Source organism: Aplosporella prunicola (genome assembly GCF_010093885.1).
Source record: "Aplosporella prunicola CBS 121167 unplaced genomic scaffold K452scaffold_34, whole genome shotgun sequence".
NCBI classification, from domain to species: domain Eukaryota; kingdom Fungi; phylum Ascomycota; class Dothideomycetes; order Botryosphaeriales; family Aplosporellaceae; genus Aplosporella; species Aplosporella prunicola.
In genome coordinates this window covers 124,819-148,259 of record NW_022983562.1, presented here as the reverse complement: position 1 = coordinate 148,259, position 23,441 = coordinate 124,819, and the positions used below count along the sequence as shown (strand labels likewise).

Genomic DNA, 23,441 nt, shown 5'->3' with positions numbered 1-23,441 from the left:
CGTCACCGCTTTATGTGGGGGGTGGCCCCGTCCCTCCCGGGCCTCCGCCTTACGTGATGCAATCCAAAACAGCTTCGAATCACATGCAAATAGGTCCTCGCAAGCAATACCCGAGATGTACGAAACTCATATACACACCTATCTACATAAGCATCCATCATACACAAGAAAAAACAACCTCTCTCACACCCTCTCCCACACAGCTTCCTCACCCAGGCATCTCACCTCCACTAGTAAACCGGGACCTTGAACGCATCAAAAGTGTACGTCCAGCTGTCAATGCTCTCCTGGTCATACACGCACTCAAACTGGGTGCCGTTGGCGTTACCCTTGGTCCAGAGCGGGCGCTCCGGCCACGAGCACAGCATCTGCGTCTCGCCCTTGTACGGGCCGGCGGTGACACTGGCGTTCAGGCGCTGCGGCGTGACGCCGTTCTCCACCCAGTCGATGACGGTCTGCATGTTTGTCTGGGGGAAAGGCCCGTTGGGCTGCAGCGAGTTGGAGCTGCAGTGCGCCGCGCCGGGGACGAGGAAGAAGCGGTACCAGTCGCCCATGGCCTCGACTGACTCGTTGTAGCCCTTGCCGGGGTGCATGATTTGGCGCACGCTGTCAAAGTACCGCACCGAGCTGGCCGCGGGGATCGAGTTGTCGCTCTCGCCGTGGTAGTGCAGCAGCTTACCGCCGTGCGCCTTGAACGCCGAGATGTCGGGCTCCGTCGTCTGCAGCGTGTCGCCGTAGCGCACCATGGCTGTCTCCATCCACGAAATCAGCGTGTCGTAAGTCACGCCATCCATGGTCGTGAGGTTGTCCACGTCCACCAGCTGCACAAACTTGGTCACGTACTCGCCGCCAGTCGACGGGATGCTGAGCTGCCAGCTCTTGCTGTCCTCATCCCACGTCGTCGCAGTGTCGCCGTACGATGACCCAATCTGCCAGGACAGGTAGGCGCGCTTGCCCTCGCTGCTGTGCAAGCCGTCAACGATGGCCTGCGCCACCGCGACACCCTTGGCCGAGATAGTTCCGTTTTGCGCGGGCGTGTAGCTGGTGCTCGAGCCCGAAGTCAAAGCGCGCTTGCCGAATCCGAATCCCAGCGATGTGCTGTTCTTGGCCGCGCAGTAGTAGGGCTCGCCGATGGTGCTGTTCATGTTGAAGTTGAGCTGACAGAGATCCGAGCGGGAGATGACGCCGTCGGTGCGCCCGTCGAGCGGGTCGCAGGCCGCGATCGTCATGTTCACAATCTTGGAGAGCTCGCAAGGAGGCGGGTAGTAGTCCAGCGTGTGTTCAACAGCCGAGGAAAAGACGTGGTTCTGCGGGAATTTTGTCAGTACGGAACTCGTTTGATAAACAAGAGGAAGCCGGCTAACGTACGACTTGCTGCTGGGCATATCTGAAAGCCGGCGCGCCAGCAACGATACCATCGTACTCCTCACCCCAGCGCTGGACCTGGCTCATGGCCTCACGGCCACCGTCAGAACAGCCTTCGAAGTAAGTGTAGATCTTCTTGTCGCCCGTGGAGTAGAGACCCTTGGTCATGGCCTTACCGACCTGGGTCAGCTCGCCCAAGGCCTGGTAGCCGAACATGTGCGTGGCATCCCAGTTGATAGAGCCGTTGCCGTACAGCACTACCTCGTCGTAGCTGTTGTTGAAGGCGTCGTAGCCGGCGTCGGTAGCACCGGAGACGGCGCCATATTTGAAACCGCCGGTAGTGTCGCTGCTGAGGGAGAAACCGCCGCCGCCGCCGAGGTAGAAACGGTTCTTGAAGTCGGCGGGGGCCGGGAAAGCGTAGAGCAGGACGACGCGGTCGTTCTTGCCAGTGTGCGTGTACGAGACCGAGACGTTGCAGTAGTTGTAGGTGTTCGAGTCAGAGCCGCTAGAGGACATCATCGAGGGAGCAGTGGTGGCATTGTAGACGGCGTTGGCCGAGACAGTGTCCGGGAGCAGGTCGATGCCGAGGAGGGTGCCGTTAGCGGGAAGGGCAGACTGGATGTTGTCGACGGTGCAGAGGTCGGTGAGGGACGCGGCGTTGGCAGCAGAGGCCGCTGCAAGGGCAGCGATGGCCGTGCGGGAAGATTGACGCATGGCTGTCAATGTAGCGAATGTATCAAACGAAAGGATCGGAAGGAAGCGAGAGGCTGAAGAGGCATTGAGCAACCATGTTGCCGCAGTATATATACTGTTTTACCAGCCCATGGCTAGCGAGTGGTACGTGTTGTTATCGCTCCAAAAGAGAGCCATGCTATAGTGGCAGCCAAGACGCGGCATGAGAGTAGAGACAGCATGTAGTCTTACAGTGAAACAAGCGGCTGTGGCTTGGACCGTGATGGTGCTTAAACCAGTTAAGGTTGCTCTGGAAAAGGGCGAGGCGTCAAACAGCGCCCGTGGAAGGGCTAAAATGACGCGTCGATAAGGAGATGTCGACGCTTCCCCGGAAGTCGATGTTTGTTCCACGGAATGACGAGTCGGGCAAGGCGCATCTAATCTTATCTCCCCCGACATCGCCGACGGGATTCATCGTCTGCAAGTCTCCCTTGCAAGACCTGTTTCGATTAATGTGCGCTGCTGCTACCTTCCAGAAACTCCTTCGCAGTTCGCCGTCAGCCCTCTAAACCCAACCCGTTTACCCCACGTGACACCCCAAGGAAAAACCACTCTGGTAGACAGAAACGCCTTTTTTGAGCCCCCTCTCCCTCTCCACTACTCCCCCTCCGACTCAAACTCCTCCCCATCCAACGATGTCCGGTCCGCTCCCGGCGTGCTGCGCATGCACACCTTGATGTCCCTCTCGCACGCTGGCCCATGCACCGCCAGCCCCCACCGATGAATCTCGTTGCTCCAGCTCACAAACATGCGCACTCCGCCTGGCGTGTCGAATGCGTCCTGCCACAGTCTGCGCATGCAGCAGCCCTTCCACTCGCCGGACGCCTCATCGACCATCGCTGTCACGCACCACACCTCGAACTGGTCGCCCGTGAATGTGAGGCCGTAATGGCGCAGAGCAGTCGTGTATCGCTCGCTCCAGCGCTGCCTCGCCGCCGTGACCTTGGCTGCTCGTACGCGCCACCGGTTGTACAGCGCGATGCTCGCCGCGGCGGCGACCTGGTTGCGCGCATGTCCCACACTCGTGTCGTCCTTCTTGAACTCGATGCTCAGATACGGACACAGGATCCGGTCGAGCCGCACCGACACGTACTCCTTGACGCGCTTGCGATAGTCTGGGTTGAACGCTTGGAGGCTGATCCAGTACGCGCAGTCGGGCCGCATCACGAACGCATACGCCTTGCGCGGCACCGGCGCGCTCCCGTCGTCGAGGAACGGTGGTGCCGCCCATGCCTTGTCCGGCCTTGCCGTGAGCTGCACCAACCGCTCCGCCCACCACGTCCGGCTTTCCGGCAGTGACGGATTTCGTATCTCCCGCTTCAACAGTGTTTCAGTCGCATAGGCAGCAAATTCGGCTTCGCACAGCTTGTAGTTCCGCATGCTGGCGTACTCGCGCACCACGTCCGTCACGAACGAGGTATCGTCGGGATCCAGCCACAGCTTCGACTCCGCGAGGCCCGGTAGCTGTCGGTAGAACTCGACGTCGGACGGCGGGACGGTGCCGAAGTGGTAGAAGGGCGTGACTGACTTGGCTTCCGCGTCGATCGAGATGCCGCGCGGATTCAGCACCTGCGCCTCGAAGTCACCGTCGCTGAGCTTTGCCGCTGGCAGCGTTGTCGTTGTCGTCGCCGCCGTAGTTGTCGTCGTCGTGGATCGCGACGCCGAGCTGGCTCTCGAGCTCTTGGCCCTTGTCCTGCTTGCGGTCCCGGTGTCGAGCCTCGTCCTGCCGCTGTTCCCGATGCCGCTGTCCTTGCTGCTTGTCGACGACGCCGCGCCAGGCCCGCCCTTCATTTTGGCCTGCCAGGCGGCCGTCGGCCGGGTGGCGCGTCCGGGCACAGTGTTGATGACGTTGTTGCCGCGGCCTCGTGTCGTCATGACGCGTTTCCAAAGGCGGTTTGTGTGTGTCGCATCCGTTTCAGGGACGCCGCCGTCGGTCGTCGTGTTTAGCGGGGGAGCCGTGCGGGAGGGGGATGGCCTTGCTCGAGGGGGTCGATCGCTTCGGTGAGGGCAGATCGTGGTCGAGGGCGGCTTCTGGGCGGTGCGTCTGTTCTCGAAAGAGGCTGTCGGTCGCGCGTAGGCCGGTCGTCGTGACGAGCGAGCGATCGGTCGGGTCTGTGTTCTCGTCGAGGGGTGCGTGGCTCCAGCAGCGACCGACGGTCGCCGTGAGGGAAACGAGTGCGAAGGAGTTGCTGAGAGCATGGTGATAGTGGGTGAGTGGTTCAAGATGCGGGAGTTGTTGTGGTGCCAGGATTCGTGCATGTTGTTGCATGTTTTTGCAACGCGTTGCTCGGCAACTCGAGGGGCAACGAAACCCGAGCCATGCGCGCTGTCACCCTGTCAACGCTGCTTCATGCACTTTGAGTATCGCGTTTCTTTTGCTGCGAGTTTGATGAGAGCGTTGACGTCGTGTGATGGTTGTCGTGGTTTCTCGTTTCGCAGACGCGTCGGCGGAAGCGGAGGGATCCACGCCCCTTGGGACCCGGAAACTCACATGCGCGTTTCGCTACAGTCTTCAGGTATCTCATCCAGATGGTCCTCGTAGCATGTGGTGTTGAGTGGGTGAACGTTGTTGTTCGGGAGCAGTTCCGAAGCCTGAATGTGGAGCACTGTGGGTCCAGTCAAGCTTCAGGGTCAAGAAAACTGGTTGCCTCGTCCTGCCGAAAATCAGGTACGGCATGCGGCAACGACATCCCTCGCTCAAGAAAGGACTTCACCACAGCGGCGTCACTTCGCTCACCTCTTCGGGGCGGACGTCTGCGCGGTTGCCAGCACGGAAGAAGACGTAATTCAGACGTATTTTCTGCCCGCGCGACGCCTCGTTCACCGCTGACAGTGCGTGCGCGATGTCCATGTCGTCCTTGGCTCGGTATTGGCAGGTACGTAGTATCTGAGATTATGAGATCTCCATATCTGCTCTATCGGGCGAGAGAGAGAGATCGAGATCCAAGGCAGCGCCTCTCGCCGACAGACTTTCTTGCGGTCAGTCGTCTGTGAAATCGCGCTGATCTCACGGGCAAACCGCCATTCCTCGGTCAGACCATGGCGGTAAAATGACAACTTCCTTGCAGGAGTCGAGAGCTCTATCCTGTATGCCTAACTAAACTGGTTCAGCCGCGTGAGAGTACGTAGTTTGCTGACTGTACTCTACCCCGCTAAACGCCACCACCGGCCAGAGAAGTCATACTCGTGCGTCTTTATTGGCTACGTTCAACAACGGCCTCGGAGCAGACCCGGCGAACTGGATACTTCCTGGGCCGTTCCGGGCCCGGTAAGCCAAGCGCACAGGCGTTTGGTGTCTCGGATTGACGCAGCGGTAACCATGGTGCACGGCGTAGAGGCTATCGCGGAGATGTCCTTACTGTCGTCTTGGGGGTAAGCTCCAAAGGACGCTCATTTTGCTGGTGGCGTCATGCTTGTGCTGCAGATATGGCCTTGCATGACGTTCCCTCCTCACGGATGTCCAGTTGGGAATTGCTCGCAGCCTTCGGCCGAAGGTCCACGGTGCCTGGCCAGTCCATTACTCGCCTGACAGCGGTTATGCCGCCCTCAATTCTTTCTGATGGCGTTGAAGCACTGCTACTGTATGGGAGGTTGCAGCTGCAACCCTGTCCAAACACTTGCTCTTACAGATCTTCGGCAGGGCGCTGATGCTTAGTCCTGGAAGCGGTAATGAGGTTGCTCTTCCGCACCTCATGACGGGCTTCGACTTCGAGTTTTTTGCATCCTGCACATTGAAGGCACAGAGATCCGTGGATCCCAATTTGCAAGCCAGATCCCCGCACTATCTGACCGCGTCGCTTCACCTCTTTACCAGCGGCGGGTTAGCCGTCTCCGCGGCTCTTCCAGCGTCTCGATCTCGGTAAAAGCTAGCGTTCTGCTCCAGCGGGGGTTCTCATTGTGGAAACTTCCGATGCTGGCACACAGAAAATTTTACTGCTGCTATACTGGAAGTGGTTTCTATGCGCTTCTCTAGTATCCTGTTTGTTTGCTATCTGATACTGGTGCGGAAAATCCACTGGCCGACACGGTCTGGACAATTTGATCGCTGCGGAGTTTTCTTGGACGGTCCTAGGGAATATTCAAGGAGTTTTTCCTTTTCTTGGGTCTGCCAAGTCAACACTACATGGCTTCGGGAGTAGTTATGGTCAAGAGGCTTACTCTAGAGTACATGAGGTACTGCGGGGTACAGCGTGTGTGGCTTACAAAAGGTATCGGGCAAAAATCCAGAGGCGTGCCAAGACGACGTTGCGGGGTAAAAATCGGTGGCTTTCGGGAGAGGTTGCGGGGTAAGACGAGTTCAGACGGAATACATGAGGCGGCATGAAGAGATGAGGAAATAAGGGATGAAGTCACTGTGCCAAAGCGCGTATTTTACGTCGTGTGGTGAAGAGGGTGGTTGAGCTGAGGTTCAGATGAGGTCTCGCGATGATGCAGATCAGGTACCGGCAACTGCCATGCAGGCTAGCGCTGACGTACGAGGCTTTGGCAAGCATCATTTGTGTCAAGGAATGATGCCAACGCTAAATTGTGAAGGTGTTCGATTTATCCCTTCAGGGTCTTTGGACTGGTCGGTCAGGGTCGAAAACCACGGTTTTAGGCCGGATTCGGCAAGGGTACCGTGATATCTGTTCAGAAAGGGATGCGCGTGCGTTAGCGGAGCGACCAAGGGCGATGAGACTATAATTCTACTGCTTACTCCTACCAGATCGACAGTCTAGCTAGTACGGTAGCAGTACTGACTTTACTGATACTTCCTCAGCTTTGGAGTAGGTGAGAGCCTGTATACGGAAGTGAGCGACTAAGCGTGGCCCGGAAACAACTATATAAATTTTGAAAATTGCATCCCTTGATATTCTACTACATCACACAACTACCTCGACACCTGTATTCCAATCATTACGTACATCTACAAACCATGTACATCAGTCTTTCTCAACTCCTCACGGCCACTCTGGCCTTGTCCTCGCCTCTGGCGTCGGCAGACTCAGCTGACACGGCTGATACATCTGCCATGACCAGCAGCTGCTACCCCAGTGGAGGGTGTAAGACGTGCGAAAGTTCGAACATGATCAATCTAGCCAAACACGGATGCGATTTTGCCTGGAAGAATCCTCCAAGTTATTTTGCTGGAAAATATGGTCACTGCACTTTCAATGGCGGCTTCGAAAGTCGGCAGCAATGCTATGATGCATGGCAATATCTTACTGATTGCCATTTCAAGAACAAGAAGAATGGCGCCAAGGTGGGTTTTCCATCATCCTGCTACATCCTACTAGGTAAGTTATTAACCAATTCTCATAGTATACCTGGAAAAACAACGGCAAAGACTGCTCCGTGGACGTTAATTTTTGCAGCTGTTCCTAAGTAGATCGTTTCGACGAGGAGCAGAAAGTGATTTACTCGAGGAGTGATTGATGTTTAGTGATTCATACGTAGCTCTGGCGTTAAGTTCATGAACGTACCCAAAAAGCATTCATTTTAATCCAAACGAAACGTTACGTTCAATATGCATGTGTGATAAGTTTTCATCTTTCGTCATTTGACGCAAATAAAAAGTCCCTGGTGTTGCATTTAACTTTATCCGCTGTAACCAAGAAGAAATAACTATAATTTCGTCATGTATAGTAAGTCGAGGCTTCAATAACCTCCTCTATAAATTTTTTTAAATCACAAAGCCTAAGATCTTCGAAATCGTTAACAGTACGCTTTATACAACTACATCCAGCCTACTTATCTTCTCACAACGAATATACTTAGAAATAACAGTAAGGTCTCAGCTAGTTCGCTAATGGTAAGTTCCGTTAATTGACTCAACCAAGTACTAAGATACTTAAAGTTAGTTCCCGCAATAATACCAGACGATTGAAACATGGTACTCTTTCATCCCTTCCTTAACTTTAAAAGTGGTTGTGGCTAACCGATAAATCGCGCTTACAACAGGCCTCGAACAAACTCAGAAATTAGCAGAACGACATGATTCAAGAGGATCATTGCCGAAAATCTATTACTGCTTATATTCGCCATGTCCCAACAACGCCTATAAGTATTCTGAAAATTGCATTCCTAAGCCCCGCCAGCATCACACAACATCTTCCACTCAATTTTCCATCAATCTACCAATCTACCAATCATGCACTTCAGCACAGCTCAGATCTTTACGGCTATCCTAGCCTTGACCGCTACGCCGTTGGCTTTAGCCGACGACAACAAGGCGACTCGATCAACCAAATCCACAAAGACAGCGACTTCCACCAAATCAATCATGCCAACGAGCTCTGTCATTTCCACCAAGACATCTACTTCTACCAAGACGGCTACTTCCACCAAACCAACCCCCACTGTACCAACCGTGCCCACTCTACCAACCAAGCCCACTGTCTCTATCATTTCCACCAAGAGCTCTACTTCCACGAAAACATCTACCTCTACCAAGACGGCCACTTCCACCAAGACGACTGGGTCTACCAAACCAACTGGATCTACTAAGCCGACTGCGTCCACCAAGCCCACTTCGTCCACCAAGCCGACTAGTTCCACTAAGCCTACTATGTCGACCAAGCCGACTGGTTCCACCAAGCCTACTATGTCGACCAAGCCAACTGCGTCGACCAAGCCTACTATGTCCACCAAGTCGACTAAGACTACAAAGTCGACTGCGTCTACCAAGCCGACTACATCCACTAAGTAGACTGGGTCTACTAAACGCACTATTGACTAAGGTAAAATATGTGGAAATATCTCTTCTAGTATTTCCCGGATACGTCCCAGCCATCTATAGGATTCTATATATAGTAAAATTATCAAAAACGCGATTTGTGGACGTGATTACTTATTTATACTCACTTTAATCGAGACAGTAAACGTTCTGAAGCTAAAACCTTTGCCTCTTTACATCGTATATCGTGGTTTGTTAAAGAAGGTAGATAATCGTGAATTATTCCGGTGACTAGTGCTAAAGGGTAATACCAAGCGTTAGCTACACAACTACTGATAGATAGTTCTACCCCGCGATAATAATAAACCCTTGATTCTACGGCGTTCTAGATTTATCCCTTTGTTATTCTCCCTTGGGTATGGACTGGTCTGTAAGCCTCGCTAAATAAGACTAAATTAAATTCAGTAACGGCGCAGCAATCAAGGGGAGCAGTCTACTAAGACCACTTTATACTAATCCTAGTACTGCTTACACATAGAGTTTAAGTACGCATGTCACAGCGATATATAAAAAGACAGGTCTAAAAGCTCCGAGCGCTCTTGCTCTCAGAAAACTCAACCAGCACAATTCTGCCTCAGATCTTATCCATTCAATTACCATCAAATACAACCTTCGGCTGCCTAACAACTATGCGGTTCTACGTTTCTCCCATTCAATTCGTAGTAGCCACATTGGCCCTAGTACTGGCTTCCGCGCCACTGGTTTCTGCAGCCGACTGCTACTCGAAAGGCGGCTGCGGTTCGTGCGAGAGCAAGCAACAGATCCGAAGAGCACGGGACCGCATGTGCCGCAGCGACCTTTGGCGCAACCCTAACGCCTTCATCTGGGGCGGAGCCACCGTCGCTCTGCGCGGACACTTCCCCGACCAGAGTGCGTGCAATGATGCCTTCAGCGACATTATCAGGCAGTGCTACGGGAACAAGGATGGTGGAACGGTGAGTTCTTACCTGCGTCGCTGTTATTTTTTCGCCGTGTATGTGACTGACGGGTGCTCGGTGGTTGTTTGAAGTTTGATTGGGACTACGGCAGATTCAGTGCCCACCTCGACGTCAGCTTTTGCAGCTGTCGCTAGGTGGATAGCCTTGACTAGTGAAACGGAACTTGATGTGCTCTGGTAGTGGAGAAGGATAAAATTGAGAGGATGGGAAGCTAGTGGGTGTAAATGATTACCTCTGTTATATGATGAAAGCTTCTCGAGCGGTTGCAAATACATCACAATCCTTGCATAGGCGCAAAAATATCAGCGGAGTGAACCGATACAAGATGTTACTACTCTAGAATAGTACACTTGTAGTAGTTCTACTACTTCTTATTTCTACCATAATTGATCTAAAATTGAGTCGACAAGCATGTGATAAGCATTTATAAAAATGCGCTGCCTGCTCCGTATAAACTATAGCATTACCGAAACCACTTTGCTGACTTTATCCATACAAACACCTTAACATCTATTTTCTACCATCGTCTCCTCTGGATTACTATGCGAGTAAACCTTTCTCCTATACAAATTATCACGGGCGCCCTGGCTTTGGCCTCCGCGCCGCCGGTCTCTGCAGCTAGCTGCCACTCACAGGGCGGCTGCCCTACTCTCGAGACAAGCACCGGAATGGTTATCAAAGCGGTGGCTGTTCCGCCAGCATAAAGAGGGAAGTTCGTCTTCAGGGTTATGCACCAGACTGCAAGTTTCTTCTGGATGATGTCAGACGCTCAAATATATAAATGCAGAAAGGCAGACGTCAAAGTTAAGCCTAATAGCAATATGAAAAACTCATCATCACCACAACCGAAGCCCGAAACCGAGGAAAAATACAGCTCGTCACTTCGTTTGACCTCCTCGCCGCAAGCATATTCGGTCTTACCACCGCCCTCAAATGCAGAAAGAGCCTCTACTACTGTGGCGACGTGCGCCTCAAACGAGGTAATATACAACCTACATCCTACTCGAGACGTTACGCAAAAGCACAACCATCACTGTGAGAAATTACGGCCACTTCAAACCAGAAACTAATACGACGATATCTTCACTTCTCTCAAAAGGGCTAAACAATCCACTGAGTTCAACCATGTCGATAAGTCGCTCTTCTACTACGCGGCACAGACGATGTCCACTTTGTCCGGTTTCGCAGCGGCTAGTGTATCAACGGCGGGGCTGGTAATACTTAAAACTATTAGCTGGATAGATTAAGTATTGCGGGACACCCCGAATAGCGCAAAATTTACAATTTTTGCTTCTTCTAGAAAAAATACAAGGCAAACCAAGCCAACATGCAGGTAACGTATTTCTTAGAGGCTTCACTGCAAGCAACAGAATCCTGACATGCTGACAGTCTTCGAAAACGTTGGAGACTCTAGCCTAGCGAGGACGGTGCCGTTCCCGCTGATATTTGGTGGCGCAGAGACTAATCGCCTGGGCCCTGGCGGCACAATGAAGACCAAGGAGTCTTGGCACGGTTGTGGGGTGGTGAGAAATACGGCTCTCTCCGCAGGGGGACTCGAAAAGTAGTGTCAGCCAGGATCACTCCGATAACTCTCGTTTTTTCAGCCTCATCATCTAGTGGTTGCACAACAGCCTTACCCCCTGCACTACTCATTTATCTACTGCAAGGAAGCAATGACCTCAAAAAGAAAACGTGTCCTTCTAGATAGTATCTTATATACCTCTATAGGTAGTAGTAATTTAGGAGGACAAGCGGCGTCCAATTCCTCCCGCCCAGCTTCACAAGTAGCTAAGGATAAGCTTTTTCCAGCTTTAGTTTATGCTTGCGTACCTACTTTACCGCTGATCGAAGGCTTACAAAATTAGCGTAAGCTCAACCTGTAGGCCAGCAAGCGGAAAATCCCGTCAAATTTCTTTAGACACTACGTGCTAACGGATGCATAAGCCATTAGTAGGAAGACGGAGGATTCTTCGACCACGGTAATGCCTAATTCTTACCATGGATTGGAATAAGGAATGTACACTGCGCTAAAATAATATACGCCCTCTCATCACTGAAGAGACGTTCAAACATATAAAATCACTGAAAGCAGTGACGAAAATCCAGCGCACAATCAACTGCTACCTACTACTCAACACTGGCCGAAAAATCTAGTCTTCAGTTAAATATCAAAATCATGCGGCTCCTTACAGCCTTCGGCCTCCTAACCACGACCTTAGCTAGCTTTACTACTGCTGCAGGCACATGCAAGCAGGGCACAAACTTCTGCGGCTACCAGCTCTTTCCGTTCGGTAGGTAGCTTTAAATGCGTCTAGTACAGAGTTCTAAAGCCCTTTATAAACATCACCATCACAATCATGTTTTCACCAATGTAAACAGACCTGATAATAATAACCGTTCTTATTCAGGGTTTAATCGAAGCGACTACGTCGCAGCCCTAAAAGCCGCTAACCAACTAACCAACGCCATCAACTTAAACAAGTTGCTATTCGTATGTGGAGCGGATAACAAACTGCAGTATGCAAAGACGTGCGGTATCACGTGCTCGGCGGTAGGAATGCGGGTAGTAGGGATGCTTTCTACGACGTGGTATGGAGGCGAAGAGGCTTCGCAAGCCATAACTCCTACGCCCCCGCCTAACCCTCTGAATATCGGAGTCTGTCGCCCCTAGGTGGAGAGGAAGCGTTTTGTTAGGGAAATATGTTTTTTACTTTTTTTTTTCTTTTTTCCTTTGTGGTTAAAATAAACTGCCAACATGTATACTACTAAAACACAGTCTGGGAGAATTCAGCTTCCCACGAGAGACATTCGTTTGATACATTAGTTTCATCCTCCGGGATCACGGTTTGTGGTTCCCGACGACAAACATTGATAGTTTAATGCTGGAGGGTAGTGTAACCGGATAGTGCTTGTCTCCCCAAGCAACCAAACCAAACGTCCGCATCACCGAATCCCCAAAGGTAAACACGTCCAACAACCGCCCCTCCGCCCCTCAACCTACACCTTGATAACATACCCCTTCATCCCGCCCTCAACCACCTCCCGCGAAATGTCAAGATAGCTCTTCAGCCCCCCGAAATACATACTCGGCCGTAGCGGCTTGCCCGCGATATTGCGCCCGAAAATCCACGACGGCGCCTCCTTGAACAGGCTCCCCTCGGCCAGCTTCTCGCACCGCGCCACCCACTCCTCCTCCGCTTCAGGCGTTACGTCAACCACGACGCCCTTGGCGGCACACGCACCGACACCATTACTGGTACCATCACCATCCCCATTCCGCGCCTCCGAATCCCGCGCCCCGCCCGCAGCCCGCAACGCCTGTCCCAGCGCAGCCATACTCAACTCGACGGCGGCCTCCAGCGCGCTCGGGAAATTCGAAAATGGCCCCAACGGCGCGCCGACCATGAACAAGTTGGGGAACCCCGCGACGCCGACGCCCATGTAGGTGCGCGCGCCGTCGGCCCAGCGCTGCCGCAGCGTCTGCCCGCCGCGGCCGCGCAGCGCGATGCGGCCGTACGCGCCGTCGAAGGCATCGAAGCCGGTTGCGCAGATGACGACATCGAAGGCGCGCTCGGCGCCGTCTGAAGTAAGGATCCCCGCCGGCGTGATGGCGGTGATGGGCGTTGCTTTTGCGTCGACGACGTGCACGTTGGCCCGGTTGAACTGCTCGTAGTAGCCTGCGTCGCAGAGGGGGCGGCGGGCATACAGCTCGCGCGGCATGAGCTTGCGGGCTTTCTCGGGGTCTTTCACAATGGACGCGATCTTGCGGCGGATGAAGTCGCACGCGGCCTCGTTGGCGGTGCGGTCGAAGGCAATGTCTCCGAAGCCGCCGAACATGAAGCGCATGCCGTTGCCCTTCTGCCAGAGGGTCTCGAAGACCTCCTCGCGCTCTTCGGGCGTCGCCGACGCCAGCGGCCGTGTGCTTTCCTCGAAGCCGAAGCCCGTCACTGTCTGGCGGTTGCGCTCTAAGATGTCGTCGTAGTGCGCGTTGATCCACTGGCGGTACTCGGGCGAGACGGGCCCGTTGCCGCTCGGCACCGTGTACTGCGGGCTGCGCTGGAAGCTGGTCAGGGATTTGACGACGGGCGCGATGGCCGTGACGATTTGGACGCCGGTGGAGCCCGAGCCGATGACCGCGACGTCTTTGCCTTCGAGCTGGATCGCTGGGTCCCACTCCTGCGAATGTACGAGCGTGCCCTTGAACGTGTCCATGCCTGGGAAGTCGGGCAGCTTCTGTCGAAACAGCGGGCCCAGCGATGTAAAGAGAAAGCGTGTGACAATCGTGTCGCCGGAGTTTGTGGCCACGCGCCAGACGTTGGCGTCCTCGTCGAAATCGGCCGACAACATCTCCGTGTTGAACTGCATGTACTTCCTCAGGCCGTGCTTCTCGACGACGTGCTCGAGGTATTTGAGGATCTCGGGCTGGTGCAGATAGTGGTTCGCCCAGGGGTAGGTGCGCAGGTCCTCCTTGTCCCAAGAGTAGCGGTAGAGGTAGCTCTCAGTGTCGCTCATGGCGCCGGGGTAGCGGTTGTACCACCACGTCCCGCCCACGTCGCCGGCCATGTCGATGAGCTTGACCGAGAGCGGCAACTTGGTGAGCTCGTACAGCAAGTAGATGCCGCCGAAGCCTGCGCCGACAACGAGCGCGTCTACGTTTTGTTCGGGCATATTGACGACGAGGCAGTTGTTAGAACTATTATGGGCTATCAATTGGAGTGTTGGAAGCAATGAGACTGTTGAGAGCATGTTTTATAGTAATGACTTGGTCTTTATCGCGCACCCATGCATGCGGGGTTGCGGGGTCGCAGGATAGCCGATTGGTACTCGCAGCTGCAGGCTGCAAACATGAGATGACATTCGTGTTCTACAACATGATTCCGAAGGATCTTAACTGCGGCGAGGCGTAAGCTGCATGTGGTTATCTCCGCATGTCCAGTTCCACAATGGATAGTTGACACGACGGTTTGCTGATATCGTAAGAGGCTTAGGTGGATGGCCCTGTGATGTGGAGACTTTGCCAAGCGAATTGAGTATTAAAATGATTCGAAAGGTAGGTTATTTGCGACCAAATACCTATACCACTGACGGCAGATCGGGAGTGGAAGCAGAGTGTTGACAGTTGTGGTCCCTGCGGCCGGTCGGACAGACTTGCGCAAGAGAGAAATACGGCGGACGAAGCGGCCCTAAACCACTGAACTTCCGTCCGCTTCTTCGCGCAGACATGGACAAAAGAAAAGGCATGGAAAAACGAGTAAAGTGTCCTTACCTCTATTCTATATCAGTCTACTTACCGTAAGTATATTTCTGTCTGTTTTTACCACTCCGAAACCTCTCCGTTGAAGAGCATGAACCGGCCTGATGTCTCTTCTCGCGTCGCGCCGTCAATCTGCAATAAATCAGAAAAATACGTCTTTTTGATGGGCCTCTCATACGTACCACTTTGATCATGCCGGCGACGCTGTCCTTCGGCTCGACCTCAGCCTCGCCTAAGCCAAACTTGGTCGCTGTCCCGTTCCCCATCTCGGTCTTGGCCCAGCTACCGCAAAGTCAGCCGCAACTTCACCAGATAATTTTAATCCGCATCTTACCCCGGATGGATGGGAAACACGATCATGTTCTCATGTTCAAAATGCATCCTCCTCACCAACCAGTTCAGCAACGCCTTGCTCGGCCCGTACGCTGCGTGCGGCAACAACGTCCGCTTCCCCATCCCGCCAATGCTGCCGACGGCAGAGCTGAGAGCCACGAACTTGGGCTGCGAGCTCTGGTTCAACGCCGGCAACGCGGCCTGGAACAGCGCCAGCGGGCCATAGGCGTTGACGCGGATATGCTCGTCGAGCTCGTCGAGTGTCGCGTCGGCGATTCGTGGATATGTCTTCCCGATGCCAGCGTTGGCGATGACGACGTCTAGACGCGTGATACTGTGCTCGGTCGCGAGGAGGGAAATGGCGGCGGCGGCGCTGGGTGCGTCGCTGCTGTCGATGCGCACGACGATGAGGGCGCTGTCGGTGCCAACGGAGAGTGAGTAGAGGGATTGCGCGGTCGGGTGGGCAGGATCGCGCACGCCGGCGATGATGGTGCTGGCGGGTCGGGCGAGGTAGGTTGCGACGAGGCCGCGGCCAAGGCCTGTCGGGAAGATGGGATTAGCGTGGAAGTTGGGGGCGGTTCGGCGAGACTCACCTCTATTGGCGCCGGTGATGAGATAGGTCGTGTTGGTGGTGGACATGATGCTGAGGGGACTGGTGGAGTGATTCATTGCCGTTATAAAGAATGCTTGAGTCATCGATTTTGAGGTTTGCCTGAGTCACAGACGCAAATGCTGATAAATCAAAGCAGCGTCACCTATGCTCCACTTGGAAATGACAGCTTCAAAGGATGGATGGCTTCTGTTTGATATTTCGAGGTGTTGATGTTGTTGTGTCGCAGCCACAAGCTTGGCCTGGTGGTGGCTGCCTGACTCGCGCCTTTTGTTGTTGCCTGACGGAAGCGAGTCGCTCTTAAGACCGAACACATCCAACTCCATCCACCATTACGCCATCATGACCGCGCTCGGCCATCTGCCCGTTGAACTACTCCGCTACATCATCGCCGACTTCTGCGATACGCCCTCATGCTGCGCCCTCAGCGCGACATGTCAATGGCTGCATTCCATCTGCGTGCGTCCTCTCCGGCTCACATTGCCTCCGAACCACTGGCTAACTTCACCTCAGACCGAGGAGCTCTACCGCTCCATAGACCTAAGCCGCCATAACTCTTCGGAAACGGCCAATTTCTTCGAATATGGCCCCCACCCCATCCCCGCCTACAATGTAATGTATCCCGAGACTCCCCTCGACCAAGCCATCCGAAAACGCCAGCGATCTCTCCTTGCAACCCTGCAGACCCGCCCAGGATATGGAGAACATGTGCGACATTTGGCATGGAGCATCATTATGGCGCCGCCGGGACGCAAAAATGGCAACTACCAGCTGTATGAAAATAGCATTGACTATAGGATTACTATACGGCGTGACGACCCCATCGACTTGCTAGTCGAAGACTGTGAGTGCTTTCAAACACTTATCATAATGGACTGACAATTCACAGCACCACTATGGGCTGCTTTCTCAACAATGACTAAGGTCATCATCATCGATGTTTTCTTCCTCAGGTTCGGAGCAACACCCTTCATCCCCGCATCACGCTGAACTCATGCTCACTACGGCGCTAAAGGATGTACCGCGAGTCCTGCCCCCCTCCCCCACTGTTCCCTTCGGCAACGTCAATTCGGCTCGGCGGCCAAGTCTCGCGATCATTCGTGAGAGCAATCCTTGGAGAAAGAGACGCGAGCGCGCTCCGCCACCTTGACTTCGATGGCCTTTCGCAATACGCCAACCCTCTCCCCGACCCACCCGACGGCCTCACCCACGCCCAGCTGATGCAATACTGCTTGGACCTGTATCCGATTCGGGAAAGCATTGAGAGAAGCGCCGAATACGCCGGAGAAAGGAAAAACACGCCTGCAGGACCGCTTAGTGGGCACATGCAACCGTACCTCACCCGCCGCTGCACCAACTTAACCTCCCTCCGCATCGGCACGTGGGCACCACAGAGGTCCGAGGATCTGCGTCCCCACGATGCAGCTCGCTACCGCGAATATGGCGCCTTTTTGGGCTCAATCCGGCCCACGCTACGCTCCCTCTTCTTCGAGCAGAACGGGGACAACTGGGTGAACGAGCAGTTGGCGCTCCAGGCCCCCGAAGACAGCCTTCGGCCAGGCGAGCAGCTCTTCACGCGCTTCATTCACCCCGTCCTGCTCGAAGCGGAGTGGCCTTGCCTCGAGCGGCTCGAGGTCCGCGGCGTCGGCGTGCGTGTCAAACTGTGGCCGGGTCAGTACACGCAGGAGCCGCCATCGTTGCCCAAGAGCACCGAGTCGATACGGTATAAGTTGAGGTCGCTGCCCGGCCGCGAGCAGGGGTGGCGGGTCGAGGAGACGGATCTGCGCATTGGGAGGGATTTTGGGAGGGAATATAGGCCGTTGATGAAGCCGGAGGCCGAGATCCTCTTTGAGGCGCCGTTGAAGGAGTACGAAGTGCTCGAGGGAAGCGGGATTTGGAAGTTCATTACGGAGTTGAACGCGGGGCGTGTTTACTAGTGGGGGAGGAGGTGCGGGTCGACAGAGTCGGTGGATCGGGTGCTTTGCTTTGCCCTTACAAACAAGGTCTGATAGCGTAGTGCGAGAGCTGCTGACGTTGGTCTGAAACGCAGGCATGCCGCATACATACATACCAGGGCGAGTTTTGCCCTCAGACAGTGGCTGGCATGCGATCATCATTCATAACTATAAGCAGCAGTAAGCAGAAGATTGCGCGGTTCTTCTTTCTTTTTATACAGCTCAGAGACACAACATACGCGCACTATACGCGACCCACGGCACGCACCCTCGATCTCCTGTAGGCATCCCGCGCCGCGGACCCGGAACACGGATCAGGCCCCCCAAGCCGCCCCCGGCCGCACATGGCACCACATTCAACGGCCGCAAGCACCAACCAACCACCCCACAAGCAAGCAAACGAACGACCGCAAAAGCCCTCCCTCTTAAATAAAATTACCCACGACTGATCACCCGCCCACTCGCGCACCACATCACCCCTACCATCGAACGGTTGTGGTGCGGCGCCTGCAGTCGCCTGTCGCCTGTCGCCTGTCTCGCTTCTACTTTGGCCGCCGTTTCGCTCGCGTCGCACCAAGCCAAATCTCCCACGCGCAGCTTGCAGCTACATACGGCCCCGTTTCAAGGCGCCGCGCCACTTGCGTCCTGCGCCGTTGAGGCGACCCACTATGATGCGCGACGTGCATGGTGCAGGATGAATGGCGGGCGAGCCGGCGGGGCGACGCGCCGGTGCGGCCTGTGGGTGATGTGATGGGTGATGTGATGGGGTGGTGGTTGTTTGTGGAGAGTGGAGTGGAGCGTGGTGGCGATGGTGGATGGATGGAAGGGTATATAAGAGGTGGTGTGGGTTTGGGGTTGGAAATCGCAACTACTTGTGCTGTCGACCAGTTTGACCATCATTCATTCATCCATCCGTTTGGTCCTGTTGTGTTCTGTTCTGCTCTGCTCTCTGTTCTGTTCACTGCGAAGACTGCTAGTCGGACTTCTTTTACCTTTACGCACACACACACACGCCCTCTCTCTCTTCTTCTTCTTCTTCTTCTTCTTCTTCTTCTTCTTCTTCTTCTTCTGTGGAATAAACCATCACCACACGCCACACCTTTCCACACTCAAAACCATGCCCTCTTTCCGCACCACCACCACTACGGCCCTGGCGGCCCTCGCCGCCCTCACAGCCGCAAACCCCCTTCCCTTCTGCGCCGTCGAGTACGTGTACGCCGACGACGTCGCCACCTCTGCCAGCGCCACGGCCACCGACAGCATCGCCACCAGCATCGCCACCAGCACCAGCGCACCCGCCACCAGCAGCGTCGCCACCAGCAAAAACAGCGTCAAAGTCGCCAGCAGCAGCGCCACCACCAGCGGCACGGCGACCTTCTACGGCGGCAACACGGAAGGCGGGCAGTGCCTATTCAGCGGGTACACGATCCCGTCGGGGCTGTACGGAACCGCGTTCTCCGGCTCCGCATGGGACGGCGCGTCGCACTGCGGCGAGTGCCTGAAAGTGACAGGCCCACTGGGCACCGTGACAGTGATGGTCGTCGACCAGTGCCCGGAGTGCGACGCGACGCACCTGGACCTCTTCGAGGACGCGTTCGCGGCGATCGGGGACAAGACGAAGGGCACGATCGACATCAGCTTCGAGAGCGTCGCGTGCGGCATTACGGATGACATTGTGCTCAAGAACAAGGAGGGCACCAGCGCGTACTGGTTTAGCATGCAGGCGCGGAACCTGAACCTGCCGGTGGAGTCGCTCGAGGTCAGCACCGATGGCGGAAGCTCCTGGCAGGCGACGACGAGGTCCGAGTATAATTTCTTTGAGAACCAGAGCGGGTTTGGCACTGAGACGGTGGATGTGAGGATTACGAGCCAGAGCGGCGAGCAGATTGTTGTTAACGATATGGCTGTGACGGCGGGCTTGACGAAGGCTGCGGGGGGGAACTTCTAGATTTGTGCTGGAGGGGGTTGGTTGGTGATGTTGGGGGTGCAGGTGTTTGCGAGCTGTGCGTTGTTTGTTCTTTACGAATGTTTTGTCTTCTTGTGTAGGGAACGGTTGTTTTTTTCCTGTGTGCGGATAGCATTGAATGCACACCCTTACGCTGTTGAATCACGGGTAGCCTGGCCGATTTGCGCCTTTTAAACTGGATAAAGTGCAAGCTGAGATGATGCTGGAGTGAGGTGGTGTGAATGTAGTTTTGTATTTATGTAGTGTTGCAATGAATGGGGTTTCAATTGATAGCAATGAGTGGCATGATCTTGTTAGGAGCCCGGTAGGCGGAGTCCTCTTATACCCTGTGCTAAATGACTAAGCCACAGAAAAAGCAATATAAACTGCGTACACTTCAACATGTAGGGATAATACGGGGCTGTGCCGGCCGATATTGGATGACGGGGAAACGAAATATAACATGGTAAATAGAAATACTTACGCTGTCGCGGTTGCTTTTTCCGAGGCAATCCGTCATGATAATATTGAAGCCGTCCTTGCACGCTCGCTGGCCTGAGAACGGGCCTTTAAGTGAGACGAGTCTGGCGCCATAATTGAACGATTGGTCTCTTCTTGATCATCTCAGTGGCTTTGTTCTAGGCCAATTGTCTCTGCGGGCCTAGCCACAGCCACCTTCGAAAACGAATTAAGGGATAAAAAGAGTAGGCCCCGACTAATTTGACCACCCCTTCTGGCTATTTTGACCACCCCCGCCTACCGCCTTCCTAAACGGGTACCTTCGCAGCAGCTTACGCGAACAGGAGCCAACTACTAAATAGGTTTAGTACTGAATGAGCGAGCGGAGGGACGCGCGCGCGCGGCGGTGTGATATTTAGTACGGATTCCCCGCCGGATGTGCGGTAAGCGCGTATTGATTGATTTTGGGTGCAAAATAAGGGTGCTAGTTCCTGTTCCCTGCTTTATCATTCTCGCGCGGCCGTCGCGCGTTGCGATGAGGCCTGATTTTCTACCAGATACTACCTGTTCAGGAAGGCGGCGGGCGGAGTGGTCAAAATAGCCAGAAGGGGTGGTCAAATTAGTCGGGGCCAAAAGAGTACCATAATACCAAGTATTAACATCACCACATAGAGAGCGGCTTATTCCGCATGAAATGCACCTCCATGAAAGATAATTATTAGCTATCAATGGTAAGCATATACGTAATTCCACGCTAAACTAGTGTTCCTTGCGGAGTGCGCCGCATCCCCTCCTACCCCAAAACCATGCCAAGACTCCTTGATATTCGTCTCAGCGCCACAGACTTTTAGCGAGCATAGTAACTCCTCCGTCAGGTTAAGCAGGATAGGCTACTTTAGATACTTTTACCATATTAAAATCCCTTGAGTTTGCGGTTATGTCTTCGAAGAAGGCGTTAAGGTATATATTAGTCGTAATTGTCTTACCTTCCTTCCATTCACATTATGCAAGAAGCACCGTCTGCAACCCTTTCACTTCTTAAAATTGTCTCAGAAGCGTGAACAACTACGAAAATTAAACGAACGTATTGAGTTACTAACTATGATTCGCGAAATATCTTACGGCCACTTCGCCCCCATTGTTCTTCCTCCAACTCAATCTTCTCCCTCCGTATCGGATCACTGCATTGCCCAAGCTATTCTACCTAGCAGTGATCGCTCTTCCCGGAGCCGCCATCGACGCATCCACTGCTGCAGTACCGCACAAACGGCACATCGTCGTCACCGGCACAGTAGAAGAGCGAGTTGTTCACGTGGCCAGAGTCGGTAGACTGTTTCGCGGCCTTTAGCGAGGTGACGATGTCGTTGTAGTAGTTTCCTGGTTGGAGGCCGTTAGTGCTGGAATGTGCTTGGAAGCATGTTTCGAGGGGGGAAGGGGGCTAAGGTGGGTTCGGGGTTGTGGTTGATTTTGGTTCTGGGAATGGGGTTGAGTACAACTCGGCGTTTGGGTGTGCGGTTACCTTTGCGTAGGAGCACGTTGCCGCAGTAGTAAAGCCCGTGGCGGCAGTTGTCTGCAGCGGCGAAGCCGACCATAGTGGCGGCGAGGAGGGCGAGGGGCGTGAGGTGTTGCATGGTGTGCTTGTTGATTTTGGATTTGGACGTTGGAGGAAGAGAAGAGTTGGTCGAAGCTGATGGCGGGCTAGGCTCGGCTTGTAGCTTTCTGAGCTTTTATATCTGAATGCTCTGGCCCGGGCAGGGACCTGATCGTTCTCAGATGCCATATTGGCGTCCGATGAAAGCGTACAGATTTGTCATTGTGTTCCTACCTGATGCCTGAGTCTCGCCATAAGCGCAAGAGAGCGTGCCGTTATTACTGCATGCAGCTTAGGCGCTCGTCAGCTCGTCAGCATTCCTGCTGCAAGAAGCAAAAATCGCAGATCCAGCGTTGGGTATGTCAGCAGTGCTTGCCTGAACGACTATACCTCTTTCGTTTTTTTGTGTTCCATGGCAGTAGTAGAGCTGAAGTTTTCAAATCAGCTGCGAGTGTTGCCGCATTTCCTATGTCTTCATAGAGGTTAAAAGTTTTCAAATTAATCTAAATTTAACAAACTATATTATAGAAGCCAGATGTAAGAAAAGTTAAGTCTTCTGGAAAAAATATACCAAAACCGCTTCCTAGTAATAACAATTCACTTGAAAGGCGAACAGCTGAACGCCAGTCACAGTCACACATTCAGGTACGGAAGACAATAAGGTACGAAAGACATTAGCGTGAATCCTTTTTACGTGATTGGGTAACCCCGCCAAAGAATCTGACAACGCTCCTCTGTCACTAGTGCTGACTTTCTCAGCCGCACCCACAGCAGTACATCCAGCACGACCGTCCCTTACATCCCACCTCACACTCCCTCCCCATTAATCCGTCTCATCCTCAACCATCCACCGCACCCGACCCCTCCCCATCAAAAGCCACAACCTCAACCTCGACCCTCGCCCCATCAGGCACAAGCCTCGGCACAGCAACGCACGTCCAAACAGGGCAATGATGCGGCATCCACGTCCTAAAATTCCTGACCATCGCGTCCATCGTCTCGGCCCCTAAGCCGACGTGGTACGAGTTGACGCGGAAGACCTGGTTCCAGCCCTGCGCACCAGTGGCCTTGAGCGCGCGGTCGACGAGCGCGGAGGCGGCGTCGATCTCGGCGGCGAGCTCTTTCGGGATGGCGCCTGTTTGCGGGTCGAGTCCGCCTGGGGGGAGGGTGGTTAGTGGGGATTGTGGGGTGTGGGGTTGTGGGAGGCGCACCTTGGCCGGAACACTCGATGCGGTTGCCTATGCGCACGGCTTGGTTGTAGTGGTATTTGTCCTTGAGGACTTGGCCGGTGCCGCCGTAGGTGTAGTACTGGAGGCTGGACATGGCGGTGTTTCGTGCAGCTTGTTTGTCCGGAGGTTCTGGAAGCTGAGACGTTGATTGTGTTGTGGTTTGTGAGTGACAATGCGCTCTTGGGGTTAAATATGGCTGCGATCATGTTGATTGTTAATCTTCTGGTTGCAGCCAAGTCTGCTCAACGTCAAGCTGTATTGGTTAGGAAGCGGCACAGCTCAATCGGATCCTGCCGAGACGGTTGCTGTCAGCGC

At 54.1% G+C, this 23,441-nt stretch overlaps 12 protein-coding genes across 12 annotated transcripts; 6 read left to right on the top strand and 6 right to left on the bottom strand.

Moving 5' to 3' along the window:
- Positions 1–48: 48 nt before the first annotated feature.
- On the bottom strand, positions 49–2,328 carry K452DRAFT_279119 (uncharacterized protein). The gene is made up of 2 exons (XM_033539399.1): positions 1,369–2,328; positions 49–1,307 (listed from the first exon to the last, which is right to left on the bottom strand). The coding sequence occupies exons 1-2, from the start codon at positions 2,077–2,079 to the stop codon at positions 231–233; spliced, it is 1,788 nt and encodes a 595-aa protein (XP_033392837.1). The 5' UTR covers positions 2,080–2,328; the 3' UTR covers positions 49–230.
- Positions 2,329–2,495: 167 nt separating this feature from the next.
- Positions 2,496–4,758, bottom strand: K452DRAFT_291893 (uncharacterized protein). The gene has a single exon (XM_033541270.1). The coding sequence runs from the start codon at positions 4,354–4,356 to the stop codon at positions 2,695–2,697; it is 1,662 nt and encodes a 553-aa protein (XP_033392836.1). The 5' UTR covers positions 4,357–4,758; the 3' UTR covers positions 2,496–2,694.
- A 2,147-nt stretch (positions 4,759–6,905) lies between these two features.
- K452DRAFT_341704 (uncharacterized protein) lies at positions 6,906–7,465 on the top strand (the record flags this gene model as incomplete). The annotated part of the gene is made up of 1 exon (XM_033545382.1): positions 6,906–7,465. The coding sequence occupies exon 1, from the start codon at positions 7,013–7,015 to the stop codon at positions 7,463–7,465; it is 453 nt and encodes a 150-aa protein (XP_033392835.1). The 5' UTR covers positions 6,906–7,012.
- A 762-nt stretch (positions 7,466–8,227) lies between these two features.
- On the top strand, positions 8,228–8,785 carry K452DRAFT_312671 (uncharacterized protein; the record flags this gene model as incomplete). Its single annotated transcript, XM_033543572.1, has 1 exon — positions 8,228–8,785. The coding sequence occupies one exon, from the start codon at positions 8,228–8,230 to the stop codon at positions 8,783–8,785; it is 558 nt and encodes a 185-aa protein (XP_033392834.1).
- Positions 8,786–9,441: 656 nt separating this feature from the next.
- K452DRAFT_236454 (uncharacterized protein) lies at positions 9,442–9,884 on the top strand (the record flags this gene model as incomplete). The annotated part of the gene is made up of 2 exons (XM_033537510.1): positions 9,442–9,747; positions 9,822–9,884. 2 exons carry the CDS (start codon positions 9,442–9,444, stop codon positions 9,882–9,884), a joined length of 369 nt encoding a protein of 122 aa, XP_033392833.1.
- A 2,042-nt stretch (positions 9,885–11,926) lies between these two features.
- On the top strand, positions 11,927–12,421 carry K452DRAFT_312670 (uncharacterized protein; the record flags this gene model as incomplete). Its single annotated transcript, XM_033543571.1, has 2 exons — positions 11,927–12,041; positions 12,066–12,421. The coding sequence occupies 2 exons, from the start codon at positions 11,927–11,929 to the stop codon at positions 12,419–12,421; spliced, it is 471 nt and encodes a 156-aa protein (XP_033392832.1).
- A 326-nt stretch (positions 12,422–12,747) lies between these two features.
- K452DRAFT_236407 (uncharacterized protein) lies at positions 12,748–14,418 on the bottom strand (the record flags this gene model as incomplete). Its single annotated transcript, XM_033537504.1, has 2 exons — positions 12,748–13,003; positions 13,067–14,418. 2 exons carry the CDS (start codon positions 14,416–14,418, stop codon positions 12,748–12,750), a joined length of 1,608 nt encoding a protein of 535 aa, XP_033392831.1.
- A 646-nt stretch (positions 14,419–15,064) lies between these two features.
- On the bottom strand, positions 15,065–15,976 carry K452DRAFT_236442 (uncharacterized protein; the record flags this gene model as incomplete). Its single annotated transcript, XM_033537509.1, has 4 exons — positions 15,065–15,136; positions 15,187–15,286; positions 15,339–15,876; positions 15,931–15,976. The coding sequence occupies 4 exons, from the start codon at positions 15,974–15,976 to the stop codon at positions 15,065–15,067; spliced, it is 756 nt and encodes a 251-aa protein (XP_033392830.1).
- A 313-nt stretch (positions 15,977–16,289) lies between these two features.
- Positions 16,290–17,884, top strand: K452DRAFT_302263 (uncharacterized protein; the record flags this gene model as incomplete). Its single annotated transcript, XM_033542569.1, has 4 exons — positions 16,290–16,406; positions 16,461–16,791; positions 16,837–16,900; positions 16,963–17,884. The coding sequence occupies 4 exons, from the start codon at positions 16,290–16,292 to the stop codon at positions 17,882–17,884; spliced, it is 1,434 nt and encodes a 477-aa protein (XP_033392829.1).
- A 1,135-nt stretch (positions 17,885–19,019) lies between these two features.
- K452DRAFT_312666 (carbohydrate-binding module family 63 protein) lies at positions 19,020–19,850 on the top strand (the record flags this gene model as incomplete). The annotated part of the gene is made up of 1 exon (XM_033543570.1): positions 19,020–19,850. The coding sequence occupies one exon, from the start codon at positions 19,020–19,022 to the stop codon at positions 19,848–19,850; it is 831 nt and encodes a 276-aa protein (XP_033392828.1).
- Positions 19,851–21,510: 1,660 nt separating this feature from the next.
- Positions 21,511–21,937, bottom strand: K452DRAFT_236530 (uncharacterized protein; the record flags this gene model as incomplete). Its single annotated transcript, XM_033537514.1, has 2 exons — positions 21,511–21,683; positions 21,826–21,937. The coding sequence occupies 2 exons, from the start codon at positions 21,935–21,937 to the stop codon at positions 21,511–21,513; spliced, it is 285 nt and encodes a 94-aa protein (XP_033392827.1).
- A 799-nt stretch (positions 21,938–22,736) lies between these two features.
- On the bottom strand, positions 22,737–23,380 carry K452DRAFT_279107 (uncharacterized protein; the record flags this gene model as incomplete). The annotated part of the gene is made up of 2 exons (XM_033539398.1): positions 23,109–23,380; positions 22,737–23,053 (listed from the first exon to the last, which is right to left on the bottom strand). Exons 1-2 carry the CDS (start codon positions 23,218–23,220, stop codon positions 22,737–22,739), a joined length of 429 nt encoding a protein of 142 aa, XP_033392826.1. The 5' UTR covers positions 23,221–23,380.
- Between the last annotated feature and the right edge of the window lie 61 nt (positions 23,381–23,441).